The 17,352-nt window shown below is 37.1% G+C and overlaps 1 protein-coding gene across 1 annotated transcript in view; it reads right to left on the bottom strand.

Moving 5' to 3' along the window:
- The window catches only part of LOC109840142 (probable WRKY transcription factor 2), a 5,049-nt gene extending 548 nt beyond the window's left edge, over positions 1 to 4,501 (bottom strand). Inside the window, 7 exon segments of the mRNA XM_020408661.1 lie at positions 1 to 5; positions 7 to 139; positions 662 to 820; positions 907 to 1,586; positions 1,663 to 1,830; positions 2,596 to 3,197; positions 4,275 to 4,501. The exon segment at positions 1 to 5 is cut by the window's left edge and continues 548 nt beyond it. Of these exon segments, the coding sequence (XP_020264250.1) occupies positions 1 to 5; positions 7 to 139; positions 662 to 820; positions 907 to 1,586; positions 1,663 to 1,830; positions 2,596 to 3,048 (1,598 nt within the window). The 5' untranslated portion in view covers positions 3,049 to 3,197; positions 4,275 to 4,501.

Raw genomic sequence — 17,352 nt, 5'->3', positions numbered from 1 at the left:
GCTGCCGCTGTTTCTTGCTGCAGGGACGTCGTGGTTGTGCTTTCCTTCGTAGGTTGTGATCACTGACTTGAGGTCGTGCGATGCCCTTTCTACATGCTTTCGAACTGTGCACCCAGGGTTCGTGCACTTGTAATAGCTTCTGTTAAAAGGAATTTGCTTTGTTTATTAGCAAGAATAACCCTCTTGTTCTATCCCAAAAAACAAAAGGCCATCTTCCCTAAAATTAACGTAGAACAATGTAAAAGAAAGTTTGTCCTCAAGATCAACGGATTTGTCCTCAAGATTACCGATCCTAATACCTATAAATGGATCCAATTCAATGTAAAAGTTTAAACACTTCAAACTATTAGGAAGTGTAGAGATGACTTAATTTGAATCCAATTTGATATATGAAATGTGTTTTCAATTTTTAATTTCTATTGAAAATTCAGCAAATGCAGGAAAAACCAGGAGAAGCAATAAACAAACTGAGGTGGTACCAATTAATTATGAGAAGCAAATTCATCCTTAGCTTATGATAATTCATGAAATTCGTGACAAACATAGATAAGTTGATCCTCAGCAGATGGTTCAAAAGATATTTTCTGGAAATTAAAAGAATAATGGCATGTTGTTGATTGCAGTAAGCCAAGAGAATACAAATTCAAGAAGTGCTACATACCTCGGATTTGGATTTCCTTTGACTACTTTCTGTCCATATTTGCGCCATCTATACCCATCGTCGAGGATATCAACCTCACTCGTCGTTTGAACCACAACCCTTGGTTCACGAACTGCCCTTGAAGCAGTGCTCATTTCCACAGCACAAGCGTCCAGCTTCCTGAATCAATATTAGTAATTCCTTCAAATCAGGATCAAGTTATATGATGATAATAACAACTGCACAGAACTTGAAGAGAAAATAACCTTCTTTTAGACTCGGTCTCATCTCCCTCAACATCACCCCCAATTGAGACACTGCCATGAGTCACCTGTTCCTCCTCTTCCTCGCCATTAGAAACAGTTGAAGAGACTTCAACGGCCTCTGGGGATCCAAACCGAGACCCATCTTGGGTTTGATCACCAAACTCAGCAGCAATTGAAGAAGACGTGGTAGTATTTTCTGCCCACACAGGCATTTTACCATCAAAGTTTGCTTCCATCTGTGAATCACTGAAGGGGTGAGATGATGGCACTCCAGACCGACGATTGGGGAGAGGCTTCTCATGGTTATGTGCACCTTTATATATTATCTCAGTAATGTGGCCTTCATGAGATCGCTCGACCTTCTTCTTTACTGGGCAACTCGGGTGAGTGCATTTGTAATAGCTACGTGGGTACTCGCTCCCTTTCACATGTTTTTGTCCATACTTTCTCCAATTGTATCCATCTTCAGCTGGTGCAGCAACAGCTGATGAGGAAAATTCCGCCTTTGTGTCTGCTTCTCCTTCTGGCTGGTCCTCGAGAGGTGAGGAGTTTTCATTACCAACAAAGGAGTCTGTCGGCCTCAGGCAAATTGAGTTATCATCTGCACAAGCTTTTGTATCTGATGATTCTGAGACACTAGCCGGGATGTTGAAATGCTTTTGGAAAGAGAGGTCACTACTCTGCAAGGATTGAGGTGATTAATGGTTGAAAAAGATTCTGTAGTAAATAACAAATGCTGACAAAACAAGCAATTACCTTTGTTTCCATGCTTGAGAAGTATGAGGACGATGATGCATTACGAGGAGGTTTGAAGGCAAATCCTCCAAATGCAACGTCTTCAGGGAGGTTATCTTTACTTTTATCTGGATCTGCTGACTCGTTGCCTGAAAATGAAAGTTTGCCTGTAGTTGGAGATGGCTGAGCCTGTGAAAATATTAAAGACGAAAACTTGAGTAATGTTAAGTATCTAATATATTCTGCTATAACAAAAATATAAACATAGAGCAATATCAGGTCACTTCATCAGGAGGTTAGCAGATATCTCAGAAGGGGAAAAAAACAATTTAAGGAGCTGCCACATATACTAGAACTCAATAGCAAACACAAAATGCTCCTTACAATTCATATACTTAACGATAGTGCATAATTTAATCAACACAATTCAAAATGGCCCAATAAGATGACTTTATACTTTTCAGAGGGCTAGGTTCAATGTTGTAACTTGCATGAACATGAAATGGTAGCTGCTCACCAATATTAATTTTGCACAAATCAAATTATGTAGTGGATTGAACTTTTTTTTTAAAAGAACTAAATTATAAAATATACAAGGTGAAGAATACCATTAGGCTCATAAATCACACATTCTTCTAAAAATCTTGAACAAGAGCTACTGATACGAATATTACTCACAAAAAATTCACCTCTGATAATACTAAAGCAACAACTTTATTCATGATACTGGCTAGAACATCAAATGTCACAAGAATTGTGTCGACAGTAACTAATACAGTTAGATATGAACCACTGCAAGATCCACTTCATTGTCTATTCCTACGGTTAATGCTTCAGATATTATTCTATAAGCTAAGATACACGTTCGAAAAGCATGTAGAATTAGATTACCAGCCATAGGATAGAAAACTTCTATAAAAAAGAACAGCACACTTTCACTGATAAAAATCTTACCATAGAATTGGAAAGGAAAACTGGAGAATCCAGCAACGTTGTTGGACTGAGACCTGGAGGAATTGTTAGATATGGAGATCGAACTTCCGAAGGTGAAGAACTCATATTTGCAGACTTAATACGAGCAGTATTAATTGTCGGAGCATTAAATCCAGATCTTGCAATCCTCTGAGCAAGCCCCCCTTTTGAGCTTGACTTTCTACCATCGAACAAGCTCGATTCTATCGACATATTAGTGCAGAAATTGAATTCATTCTCATTGCTTTCTTCCTTGGAAATCATCGACACTTTCTGGCTTTCAGATTGGGACAAGGGCTTCTCACTGCGATTTTCGGCCGAAAGATCAGGGAATGATTTTGAATTGAATTCTTCATTCAAAAAATTTGCCATAAAGGTCCTTGGACTGGGATTTAGAGGTGCCCAATCCTCAATGATTGTCATTTTCTCATCCATGCTTTAAGATTATGGTCCAGCCCTTTCCCAAAATTAGACAGGAACTCTTGTTTTGATCTAAGAAGCGGGGAAAAAACAGCAACTTCAATCTAAAATGGGGATGGAAAGAGAGACGCACACAAGCCCAATTCTTGCAGCAGAAGGAACATCTGTTACAAGCTTAAGGCATTAAAATGAAGGAAGACATAACAAAGCAAAAGTATTTTGGAGGAAGCTAAACACCAAAGCAAAGAGGATCTCAGATCTCATTACAAATCATCAGTACACGCCACAACACACAAAAGAGGAACCAATGCAAATCCCTTCCACGATATATATGATTAAAACACAACCTCACAAATCCCAGAAAATAAAACAATAAAACGAACCCAAATCTCCAAGACTATAGATTGGAGAACGGGGGGGGGGGGGGGGGGATGCTGCGGAAAGATAATCACAACGGGCATACAGCGAAAAAAAAACATGCAATAAACAAATCGCAATGGTGGAAATTAGAAAATGTCTGTACAATTCAAGTATTGAGACAAGGAGAAACGACCCCCTCAATCAAAAGATCAAAAGACATTTAAATGAAGGAGATAAAAGAAAGAGTCTAGTATCTCATCAATTGGAATTGGAAACAAGCAGGAATTAAGCCCACTAAAAATGTAATAAATCTAAATACACTCCCATAGATATTAAACACAATGTGGGCAAATAAATAAATAAAAATATAAATAAATAAAAATAAAGGGCACCCCAAATCCCCAAAACAAAATCTTTCAATTACAGAGGAACAGCTGCAAGGTAGCCAAATCCATTCATGACCGCCCCGATTTCTGTAACAAACCATAAAAGTACAGGGAAAAGAAAAGGAAAAAAAAAAGAGAAAAAGCTCCAACTTGGGATCATCTTCCGACCAAAACAAAGAAAACCCAACTAAAAAAACAATCCAACTCCTTGAAATAAACCGAAAACATCCCAATGACACGTAAAACCCCAAAAATCAACAAAATAAAACAAACCCAAATCACCAAATCACCCCCCGAATCCTAGAAATACAGAAAAAAAATGAACCGAAATCAAGTCCTATTATTAAATTCGCGTACAACGCAAAGTCACAAATTTGAGTTAAAACCCCCATTTAAAAGAGAAAACCCATGTCAGCAAACAAATCAAAACCTTCAAATAGACCATAAAAAAAAAATCTAGTCGCAGAGCAATCAATAGGCACATAATTAACATACCAATGATTGGTGTTCCTCTGTTCTCCTACTCTCAACCTACACCAACAGATGAAGAAAATAGAAAGGATAGGTATCCAGTTGAAGAGAGAGAGAGAGGTATCAGAGCGAAAGAGCCAAAAAGAGGAACAAGAGAACTGATACTCTGTGAAATAAAACAAGAGAGGGAAAGCACCCAGAGAGAGAGAGAGAGAGAGAGGAGGAAGTTTGACCGAGGATTAGGAAAGCAAAGGGGAGCATTAATGAGGGAGCTGTTGTTCTCATAATTCTTATCTCTTTTCTCTCTCCTGTTTGTAAAGGAGGAGAGAGAAAGAATGGGGAGCTTCGGGCACCGAGCCATGTCGGTGTGCCACGTGGACGTGCATGTCGCGCGTTCATTGCATCTGCCTCGCTAGGTATTTCTGGTATTTCTCACCCTGGGTTTTTAAAACTCTATCTTTTTATTTACTAGTTGAGATGCATAATTGAATATCATGATTATTTAAATTGATAAAAAAAGTAAAAAAAATAAAGTTTTTTGTGAGATTGATCATCAACTTAATAATCTTTCTCTCAAATAAAATATTGTCATTGTTTCCTTCAACCCAGATTGTGGCCACGTGATCTACTATTTGTGAGTTATAAACAAATTAATCTAGTACAACATCTCTATTTATTAGTATCTTGAAGTCTTCAAAAGATGGGTGATCATTCAATTCACAAAGGAATATTGTATATGAATTTACTTGCAATATGTTCGTTAAACTTTTAGTTGTGGTTTGACTCATATTCACGTTAACTTTTAGTTGTGATTTCACTCATATTTATATTATAAAATAATCTCATTCAATTTTATAGCTCATTCTCTGTACCATAGAAGTAAAACTGAAAGTATAAATAAATTTTTTCTTGCGAAATTAGAGCAGGGAGATTATGATATATTTCTTCATGAGCTCTAAATATAAAAAAAATTCTTTAATACAATATCCCTATCAAATCTTACCCCAAACGATGTGAATAAAAAATGCTATTATAATTCATTTGCCTGGGGCAATTATATTGTATATAAGACATATAACTCATCTGAAATATTCACAGTTGCTAAGTGGATTTTGCTGTTATAAGAACAACATGTTAGAGACTCGTATTTAAACTTTTTGGCTCTGTAAAGACCCAAGAATTTGGAGTGTATAGCTTATATATTGTAAAGAACATATTGGTTCATGAAGAATTTCCCCTGATAAGAATATTATTATAATGATATTATTATTCAGTACCGAATCAATTTTATTATATAAGATTATATGAACATTTTTAATAAATTATAAAATATATATATAGAAACCTCAATGCTTATAGTCAGTAGGTGGTCTCCACAAAATAGGTTAACTTTACATTGTAGTTTGCTATTTGTAGTACTGTTGGCAATATCAGCATCCTTCCTCTTTATCTTATTATTCACGCTTTTCTGATGTAAGTTCTCTTTTACTAATCACTCAATTGACTATATTTAGTTTTTATAATATCAAATGTTAGAATATTTTTTTCTATTTTTAAAATGTTGACATTATTTTCTTAAAAAATATATACACATAGTAGCAACAGTATATACTTCAGTTTAACTCAAACATTAGCTTGAAACCATTTAGAGTGAGGTTTTTTCTACGCTAGAATGATGATATAGTGATTACACGATCCAAAAGTCAAAGAAGAAATTTTTTCAAAGAAAAAGTAATTTAATATGTCAAATTAATAACTAATTTATAAAATATACATGGGTAGTTAAAATAATTATAGAAAGTAAGGTGTATATCTTCATGAAAATTTCATAGCGAGTGACCAACTACAATCATCCTAATTTAAGCATAAATAATTATTATTTTAGTTACTAATTTAATACTCGTAACTATATAATAAATCTCAAGCAAAAAAAAGGAATTGAGATTGGATTATCCTGTAGGTAAATAAATAAATGTTATTAGAGCTCCTCTTTATATTAAATTTAAAAATAATAATTTAAATTATTAACCGCCAAATATTAGCTCATGTGAGAAAGTAAAGTAATTTATGATCAATATACATATATAGTCAATCAATCAAACATATTAAAATTATGATGACCACAGTCAAACTCAGTTGGGGTCACATTAAATATAATTTATAAAAATAGTACATTAAAGTCAAAATCTTTTTAACCACTATATAGATTGTTTGAAAATTTTTACATATATAAATTATACTGCCTAGGAATAGTGATGTGCACACTTAACTATAGCCTAATAATCTTAAGAATAACTTACTCTTCAATATCATTATTTATTGAAGTATCTATGCATTACACTATTAAGAATAACTTACTCTTCAATATCATTATTTATTGAAGTATCTATGCATTACACTAAAAACACAATGAAGATTTAGAAAACTACAAAATAAACACCCTCAAAAGTTTTAAAAATTATAGAAAACACCCTAAAATCTTGTAATTTATAAATATGCAAAACTATTAAATATTACATTGAAATTAAGGAATTACAAAAAATCATTAAAAAATTTTAAACTTTGTAGGGGTAATTTGTAATGTACTAAATTTCAAATTTAATAGATTTTTAATTAGTTATGTTCTTTTAAAAAATGTTATGGATAATATTGACAATGAAAAGTTTTTCCTAAACCTATACTTTTAAAGGGTGTATGATATTTTTTGTAAAATTTTAATTTTTTAGGGGTTCTTAGTAATTTTGCATATTCATTTTAATAACTATATGTTAGAAATTCTCATGGTGTTTTTTTATAAATTATAAAATTTAGGGGCTATTTGCAATTTTTTAAACTTATGGGCCTTTTCTACAGATTATAAATTATTTATAGACTATTTATAATTCCTATGCTTTTAATTTACTAATGAGTTTAAAATTCTCAGGGTGCTTTTGTAAAATTTAAATTTTAATAGTTTGTTTGTAATTTTTAAAACTTTAAGGGTGTTTTGTATAAATTATAAATTATATAGGGGATATTTGTAATTCCTATGTTTTTAATGCACTGTTAGGTTAGAAATTATCAGAATTTTTGTAAATTTTATAATTTTAAGGGTTTTATTTTGTAATTTGTAAAAAGTTGTGTGTTTATTGTAAATTTCATAAATTTTCGGGGGTTGTTTGTGTTATTTGTAGGTTTTTAGTGTGTTTATAGGTTTAAAATTTTTAAGGTGTTTTTTATAAATTTTAAAATTTTAGGGGTATTTTTGTAATTTTCAAAACTTACAAGATATTTTCTCCAAAGTCAAAAAAATTTTAGTTTCTCGCTAGCATATATTTTTCAGATTTCTCACTGAATTGAAATAAGTAAAATTTATAATTTTCAATGTAATATTTTAAATAAGAAGATAGAATAATTAGAATAGATTAGGATAACAATGTAATATTTTAAAAAGTTAAGGGTAATATTAACCATGAAATTTTTTTCCCAAACTCGTACTTTTAAAGGGAGTATGATTTATTTATTTATTTATTTTATTTTGCGGGGATCTGTAGCGGTTACTTTTTTAAAATGAGTTATTATCGGGTATCTACTTTTATTTCAGAATAAACCGAATTTGGTACTCTCATTTATGGTGAACTTCAGTCTTCACTGTTATATTGCAGATATGATACATCAAAATTACTAGACATGATCTAAAACATAGGGTGGCACTAAAGGCACATTTTGTTCCACACCCCCTCTCTCAGCTACAGTGCACGGGGCTCACACATAGGATATTTTATCCCATGTGTGGGCCCCGTGCACTGTAGCTGAGAGAGGGGGTGTGGCACAAGCTGTGCCTGGGGGTGTGCCTTTACCATTTTCCTAAAACATATTAAGCTACTCAATGCGAATGACTTTCACATGTCATCTAAAAATCATGGAGCAGCATATAATAGCCCACAATTTATTTTGTATCCTATAATAACAAACTAAAACTAACAAAGTTATACAATTGTTGGGACAATCATTTGATCAAAAATATAGATGCAAAGGATAAGAAAAAAAAACATTATGAAGATTAGTAGGAAAATGATTATGAAGATTAAGTTGTTCTCATTCTGCTTTCTATAAAAGAATCCAACATTTACTAATTGATGGTAATTTAAATCTAATGGTTTTCCCTCTAGAAACCATCTTTAAAATAGAGTCATTTTATAGAGACTACAACCCTTGGTTCTAGAAATAGCTACCATCTGTTAAAAAAACCGAAAAGGGATTAGGGATACATGCATGATCAATTTAATAAACGAAAAATTAAAACCAATATTTCTAGGATTCAAGAAATAGCTACCATCTGATCTAAGCTTGTTGGTTTCTACAATATCCATTTCTTAAACATGATTTACCACAGAAACACATAACAAAAGTAGAATGCAATTATATATTACAGGTAAAATATAGAGGGGAATCTAGAGAAACAAAATGAGAACACAATAAATGAAGTAGCGTAAAAGTACTGTTTTTAATTATCAAAATATACAGTAGTGCATTGTTGTAACCAAACCAGGGTGCTTTCTGTCACGTTGTTATTAAATGGTCCCTACGTAACTACGTTGTCTTAGTTTGAATCCAAAATGCAGGACAAGCTTCGCATTACTACTTCAGCCCAAACACCAACTTTGCAAAGAAAGAAATTGAAAAAAACCCTTTTAATTAACTTCTAAATATCAGAATACACCTCTGTAGAGATTATTACAAAATCCTTCTTTAGCTTCCAAATTTTATTAGAAAACTGTTTTACACTTTGAGATTTTATCAGAAAATCCCCCTAATCTCAAAGTTAAAGGGATTTTCTAATAAGCCCTAATTAAGCTTGGGGGGTTATGATAATTTGAACGTTAAGGGGCTTTGATAATTCTCCAAAGTTAAGGGTGTTTTATAATATTTAGCCTTATCAAAATCATGGTAATTTATATACATTTGGCCAACATGGAGTCCCTTGATAACCCGTCACCATGACTAGCGTTGTAGGGTTATGGATTACTTTCTTGGGTTTCTTTCATGTTGGTCCCTGATTATATTCCTTAACTTGAACTTAGTCCCTCCAATCGCTGAATACATTATAGGTCCCTCGTATCATTGGGGTACTTGCAATTCCGTCCCTCTTGTTAAGTTAATTATTTTAGAGGTGACAGGGCTATTTATCAAATCTAACTTTTTTTATTAAAGTTTAAGTTATATTGGCCTTTAGGGCGTCTTTGACAATTCTTCAAATGGGTCCAGGTTCAAACCTGTTTGAGAAAAAAATTTATTTGGACAAACTTAGATTAATATTGGCCCAATTTTTTAAGATCAAAATTGGCATTTAAATGCTTTTTTGTTTTGAACCATCTTCCCCTAGGTCCGAAACAAAATCAGTTTGTTTAATACAGGGCCAACCAAACAACCTTTTTATTAAGGACCATGTGATCCTCTATATCCAATATCATAAAGGGTGTCTACGACTTACCAATAAGCTTCCTTTCACTTTATGGACCCATGTATTATATTAATAAATTAAATTGTGTAAAAGCCCACTTAATTATGGGGTCCATTGTATCAATCAATTTTATTTATCCACCTCATAATTATAGGCATTCTCGACAATCAGAAAATTTTAAGCAATTCATAGAAAAGTTTTAAGAGAATATTAGATGTGTTTGGTAAACTCCTAAAACTGGGTCAGAACTAAACTTGGCCCAGTTTTTTAGTATGCTTTTGATTGGGAAAAAACGAGATCGGCTCTAGCCTCACCCAGTGTTTCTTAGGCCAAAAAGAGACCATAAAACTAATTTAGTGTTGGATCAAGGAGCAGTGGTCCAATGTTAAATTGGTTTATAGTAAAACTCGGTCAGGGTTGAACCTGATCTAGTTTTTAGTTGATTGCCAAACACATCCTTAGACCTTTCGCTCGTTGTTTTTCCCTACCTTGTAAGATAAGATATGCACACAATCGGGGGAAGCCAACAAAGCCTGCAGGCCTGTAAGGACCTTTTCTTGGAAGCAATGACGAGCTCTACCAACTATATTGGGTTGTAACAAATGAAAGCAAGAGCCAGTGCTTTATACAAGTACACAAACCACATTCATGTTTCTCCACTCACACTATAGGTGCCGCTGGTTAATGATTGTCAGGAAAAAATAATTTACATAAAAAAAAAAATTTATGTTTATCAAAATTACTACTTATCATATTTAAATTTTTTTTATTAGTACATTTACTAGCTAACAAGTTTGTAATATCAAACTTATTTATGTTTTTAGCCGAAAAACATGTGAACTGATCATCTTACTGTAGGATTGGCAGTTGATGGCTCAGAATAGCTGTTTGGCAGGCTGGCGGTCGACCGCGGGATTCTGAGCGGTCGACCGCGGGTGATTCTGGCCGGCGACCGCGTTCGCCTTGTACAGGCGTTCACTGTGCGTCTGGACCTGTTGCGGTCAAACCGTGACGTTTCGATCGCAAGAAGTTTCTGGATTTGAGGTGTTCTGGGAGAGAGCGGTCCACCGTGGCGGTTGGACCGTGAATGGATCGCGGTCGACCGCCAACGGTTCGACCGCCGCAGAGGTTTTGGGCTGGTTCTGTTTGCAGACCCGTTTCATTTGGGTTTTCTATAAATACCCAAAGTCACGGTTCTAGGGTTAGGCAAGAGGGTTTTAGCAGCCATTGTGGGGGATTTCTTGGGCTTCTATTGTTGGAGTATTTGGGAGAGATCAAGAGTGATTGTTGAGGGGTTTTTTGTGAGATTTGTAACCCTAGTTTGTTCCTCTTGATTTCTAATAGTGAAAACTCCTCCTTCCTTGTCCCGTGGACGTAGGCATCTCGCCGAACCACGTAAAATCTGGTGTATCTTGTGTTTGTGCTTTCTTTGGTGTGTTGTTTATCTTCTCTCGGCTATTTGGTTGGATCTCGGCATAGGGGTTTCTCTCCAACAAGTGGTATCAAAGCTCCGGGAAACGCTTGGGCTTTTTGGAGGTGTAGCTTAGTTGGGAAGTTCATCTAGAGCTTCGATTGGTGATAAAAGTGAGATCTTTGTGGTAAAGTTTCTATCTTTTTCAAGTTGGATCTATTTCTTGTTTGTTCCGCAATTGTTTATTGGGTGCTTTGAGATATATGGCCGGAAAAGATAAAAGTAGGGAGGGTTCTTCTAGTTTGAAGACCGTCCAAAGTTTGAATATCCATTCTATGAAGATAGATGTGGAGAAGTTCGATGACATAAATAATTTTGGACTTTAGAGATGCGAAGTCTTAGATACACTAAATGCGCAAAATTTGGGAGATACGTTGGAGTTGGACGGGAAACCGGACGACATTGATGAGAAGGTTTGGAAGAAAATGAATAGAATGGCGTGTGGTGTGATTAGTTCTTGTCTTACTCAAGATCTAAAATATGGTGTGATGAATGAGACTTCGGTAAAGAAGATTTGGGAAGTCCTAGAGGGCAAGTATTTGACGAAAAGCGTCGAAAATCGCTTGCATTTGAAGAGGAGGCTTTATCGCTTCCAATTAAAGAAGGGGACATCCATTAGTGATCACATGAACCACTACACGAAGCTACTTGCAGATTTGGCGAATGTAGATGTTATGGTTGAAGATGAGGATAAGACATTGTTGTTATTGAGTTCCTTGCCCGACGAGGAATATGAGACATTCGTCCTCACTCTTATTAATGGGAAGACATCTCTTTCGTATAGTGAGGTCACCGCGGCTCTTGTGAATTATCAACTTAGAAAGAAGGACAAGAAGACTTCCATTGAGCCGGTTGCAGGGGCATTGGTTGCAAGAGCTAGAAGTCCAAACCGTGGTAGGATGTCGCAGTCTAGAGGGGGGCACCTTGTAGTTGGTAGGAATCAGTGCGCCCTTTGTAGAGAGGATGGACATTGGAAAGCCGAATGCCCAAAATTACAAGCCGGGAAGAATAAGGTGAAAGCTATTCAAGCTTCAGAGTTGAATGTTACCAAGGCTAGTGGCGACATTTCAGATTCAGATTCTTCAGGCTATTCATGCCCAGCTCTTCCGTCAGTTGGTGTTGCCGACTCCATCGAGTGGATGTTGGATTCAGGTGCTACTTCCCATATGTCCTAGGAGGGATTGGTTCTCCAGCTTTCAAGAGTTGGAAAGAGGGGATGTTGTACTTATGGGTAATGATCACATATGCCTAATTAATGGTATTGATACTGTTCGGATTCGGATGAGTGACGGGATGATTCGGGAGTTGGTTGATGTGAGGTTTGTTCCTCAGCTGAGGAAGAACATCATTTCACTTGGTGTATTGGAGGTAGCAGGCTATAGGGTGACCTTGGTGGATTCTCGCTTGAAGGTTACATTGGGGTCCATGATTGTGATGAAGGACGTCAGGAGGAGTAACTAGTATTATCTGCTTGGGAGCATGGTGATTGATAGAGCGCTGACAACTTCTTTGGCTAGACTGTGACATTGTTTGGTGCTGGGGTATAATATTGGTTATGTCGGTCATAGATTGTTGAGGAGTGCTATGACCTGTAAATTGAAGTCCTTTGAGCACAGTGGGATGAGCGAGAAGACCGAGGTGGAGTTTGGCACTTCTATCCATCGATTGAGTGGTCTTTTAGGAGGTGTTCAGTCAGGCATTGGGGGCCTTCCATGGAGGCATCATTGGGAGGTAATCAGTATTTTGTTTCCTATGTTAGGAATTGTACTAGGCATATATGGGTTGCAACCAAGTCCCTTTGGTATGAAGCCCTAGTAGTCCACAATAGTTGGAGGAGATGTATGGGCAGAAAGGCTACCCGTCGTACTAGTTCTAGTAGGGGTTCTTTCTTGCATTGGTGCCGAGCTCATGGCAGTTGGAGACACTTCAGAGGAGAGGAGACAGTGGGGCGACGTAATGAGATGGCGGATTCTGTGGGCCGTTCTTTTCTGGAGGAGGATCGGCGTTGTTTTCGTCAAAAGTTAGTTTCATTGTGGAATTCATTATATCTTCGGTCGATTACAACAAATTCAAAAGAAATAGTCTTTTTATAAGACTTCTCTTACACAACAAAAGGAAAATTATAATTTTTTAGAAACAAACGCAGAATCGTTGTTTGGATCGCTGCTTGCGTGGGATCTTTGCCTGTGCCGGGGGTGCGTTAGCCCGTGGACCACTGATTCACAGATTCTGATTGAATCGTGAAGGTTTTGGGAATTCTTCCTTCGTTTATCGAAGTAAGAATTTAAAGCGAATATCTTATCGATGTAAGATATTCACTCTTCCAAAGATCAAGTCTGAGCTTAGATCTCTAGGAATCACCAAAAAGCTTTTTGAGGATATTTGTGAAGAAGGAAGACTCTCTCTCTTACTCTAATTCACCAAAAACTCAAGTCTCTTCTGCTCCAAAATGCTCTCTGTCCAATCTCCCCCTTTATTTCGTGTCTAGGGAAGTATTTATAGGGGTAGCAATGCACAACAGTTGAAATGGAAGCGAAATAACCGACCAGACAATCCATCTTTGGCCGCTGCAGTCGAAACTGTCGCGGCTATTGGCGCGACAGTGTGGGCTGCCGCGGCTATTGGCGCGGCAGTGTGGGCTGCCGCGGCCAAAGAGACGGTTACCAGCACGTTCCATCGTGCTTGAAACCGTTCTCCCACGACCTTTAACCACCTTTTTCATGGTTTAACTGCTTGTCCACGCCAGCACATGTTCTATCTCTGATATGCTGCCACGTGGGTTTCAAATAATCATCGTACAACTATCTTGTAACCGCCGCAGCACTCCCCTATAATAGCCGCGGCACCATAAGTTACCGCGCTATAGTGTTTCTTGTGTTCTTTTGATCTTTGGATGATCTCCTCTTAAGCTGGTATTTGGATGTCTGTAAGTATTTTTTGACGCCTACAGATACCCCCTCCAAAGTATCTCAGACTTATCATTTTAGAGAGGAGTCTGGGACACTTTGGATATGATAAGTTTTCCTTGTAATTTCTTCAGTACTTTGTTGAGGAAATTGCGTAGAATGGTCTGTGAATGGCTTCAATCCTTGACTTCTTCATCTTTTAGCCTATTCAATGCTTAGTAGAATAGCTAAGATTCCTCCGGTGCTGTGTTTATCGCGTGACCGTTATCGAAGTCTTGAATTAGAACTGCCGTCGACGAATGGAGAAATAGTTTATACTCGTATACTACATTGGAGTGTTCAAGAAATAGTTTAACCTCATATACCCATTGGGAGGTAGCCAGGTTATTCTTAAGAATATTCTAAGTGATATTCTCCAGCAACTTCCTGTTGGGGGTAAGGAAACAGTTTAAACTCGTGTACCTATTGGAGTATTCAGGTTATTCTTAAGAATATTCCGAGTGATATTCTCCAGAAACTTCCTGTTGGGATTAGGGAAATAGTTTAGACTCGTATACCTATTGGAGTATTCTGATCTCTTTTTTGTTGGTAGAGGTGAACCCAATGATGGAGAGGAAGAATTTTATATTCTATCTCCTGGTCTCTTGTTTGTTGGTAGAGATGAACCCGAAATTGGAGAGGAAGAATTTTATATTCTATCTCCTGATCTCTTGTTTGTTGGTAGAGATGAACCCGAAATCGGAGAGGAAGAATTTTATATTCTATCTCCTGGTGTAAAAGAAATTCGAAGTAGGATCTCCACTTAGAGAATTTGGATTGGTTTGAATAATCCTAACTGTCATAAGGTTTGATTATCCAATTCAAAGTTGGACCTTTCGTTCACAAAATGAATTGAAAAGAGATTTTGACTGTGGCCCTAACTGTAGTAAGGTTTGACCAGGTGGGAGTTTTGAGGTGATCCTAACTGTAGGAAGGTTTGATCACTTGATTTATGGACCTCTCGTTCATGGAAGGAGAGGAGATTTTGATTTTGGTCCTAACTGTTTAAAGGTTTGACCAAATGGAAATTCGAGACAATCCTAACTGTTTAAAGGTTTGATCGCTCGATTTATGGACCTCTCATTCATTGAAGGAATCGAGAGGGGATTTTGGCTTTGGTCCTAACTGTTTAAAGGTTTGACCAAATAGGGACTTGAGACGATCCTAACTGTTTAAAGGTTTTATCGTTCAATTTGTGGACCTCTCGTTCATGGAAGGAATCGAGAGGGGGTTTTGGCTTTGGTCCTAACTATTTAAAGGTTTGACCAAATAGGGACTTGAGACGATCCTAACTGTTTAAAGGTTTGATCGTTCAATTTGTGGACCTCTCGTTCATGGAAGGAATCGAGAGAGGATTTTGGCTTTGGTCCTAACTGTTTAAAGGTTTGACCAAATGGGAATTTGAGACGATCCTAACTGTTTAAAGGTTTGATCGCTCGATTTATGAACCTCTCGTTCATGGAAGGAATCGAGAGAGGATTTTGGCTTTGGTCCTAACTGTTTAAAGGTTTGACCAAATAGGGACTTGAGACGATCCTAACTGTTTAAAGGTTTGATCGTTCAATTTGTGGACCTCTCGTTCATGGAAGGAATCGAGAGAAGATTTTGGTTTTGGTCCTAACTGTTTAAATGTTTGACCAAATGAGGATTTGAGATGATCCTAACTGTTTAAAGGTTTGATCGTTCAATTTGTGGACCTCTCGTTCATGGAAGGAATCGAGAGGGGATTTTAGCTTTGGTCTTAACTGTTTAAAGGTTTGACCAAATGGGGTTTTGTGAGGGAAGATTGATCTAAAGAAGTGATCTCATCTCATCTCAGCAAAAGAGTATTCAGAAATCACCGTGGGGATGTAGTGTTTATCACTTTGTTTGTAATGATCGGGTTATCCCTAAGAAAATTACATATAGTATTCTTCCGAGAACTTCCCGTTATATGAACTATCCACCCCCAGCTTCCTTCGCGAAACTGGGTCTAACATCATACTGAGATACATGACTGGGTTATCCTTAAGAATATTACATGTAAAAATTCTCCAGGAACTTCCCGTCAAGAGTGAAAAACAGGGTTGGAGGCTTGAGAAGCAGTTTATACTCGTATACTCTTTGGAGTGACATGAAGAAGTAGTTTATACTCGTATACTCTTCGGAGTTAGGGGAAAGCAGTTTATACTCGTATACTCTTCGGAGTTAAGGAGAACAGTTTATACTCGTGTATCCAATGGAGTTAGAGTCGTCTTTACTTGGCTTGTTTCGCCGTTATGACGCCAGAGTCAATTAAGGCTTGGATTTTGTTTTTGAGTCCGAAGCAAATCTCGGTGGGATTAAGAACCCTTCTGTGGTACGCACAATAGTTTGGATCCGTAACTCTCTTAGCTCCCTCCTGATCTTTAATAGGTAGTAACTCGATCTTGTCATTGGCGAGGAGGTATTTTAAGATGGCTGGAGCTTCATCATCTTCGAAAGAATACTCCTTTTGAAACCTCGGATCAGGAGTCGCGTTCTCAGTGATTGCAGACGTCATCGGTCGGCTTCTCTCAGCTTTCTTTCTTTTAAGAAAATGTTCAGCTTGTTCACTGCGCATTTTCAAATCTTTCGAAGTTTTGAATGGTACGACCCCAGGGCTTCCAAGACATCGATAGAGAGATTATTATGGCATGTTTGCAGGATGAACTCCTCTGTAACCGGATCTCTGCAATTCATTACCATGTTACGGAAGCGCTTGACAAAATTGTCGACTGACTCTCCGTCTTTTTGCTTCTCATCTAAAAGGGATCCGATTGACACTTCGGTGTCGTCATCGAAGAAATTGCTGAGGAACAAACTTGTCGGTACCAATCGAAGGCAGGCCCGCGAAGGGTTCCTACGAATGACCGGACCATCAGGGCTTCGTTCCGGAATATTGCGCCGAGATGCGACTTGAAATAGATCAAGTGCTGAGTGGGTGAACCCCTGCCATCAAAAGGAGTAAAGTTAATCAAATTAAATTTTGGGGGATAAGGAATCAAGTCTCACTCCCTCGGGTACGGGTATGGAATGCCCGTTTTCTTTACTTCTTGGGCCGTCATCAGAGCGTTAACTTTGCTCTCGAGATCATGCATCTTCTTATCCTCTTCCTCACTCTTTTTCAAGTAAACTTACGGAGGTTGAGTGGATGACTTGGTCGGACCGCTTCCAGAATTGTCTTTATCTGGAGGAGGATCGTCGAAGATAGTCTCATCTTCTTCATTACGCCGGCTGGATTCT

The sequence above is a fragment of the Asparagus officinalis genome, chromosome 5 (genome assembly GCF_001876935.1).
Source record: "Asparagus officinalis chromosome 5, Aspof.V1, whole genome shotgun sequence".
Lineage (NCBI taxonomy): Eukaryota > Viridiplantae > Streptophyta > Magnoliopsida > Asparagales > Asparagaceae > Asparagus > Asparagus officinalis.
This window is presented reverse-complemented; position numbering and strand designations above follow the sequence as displayed.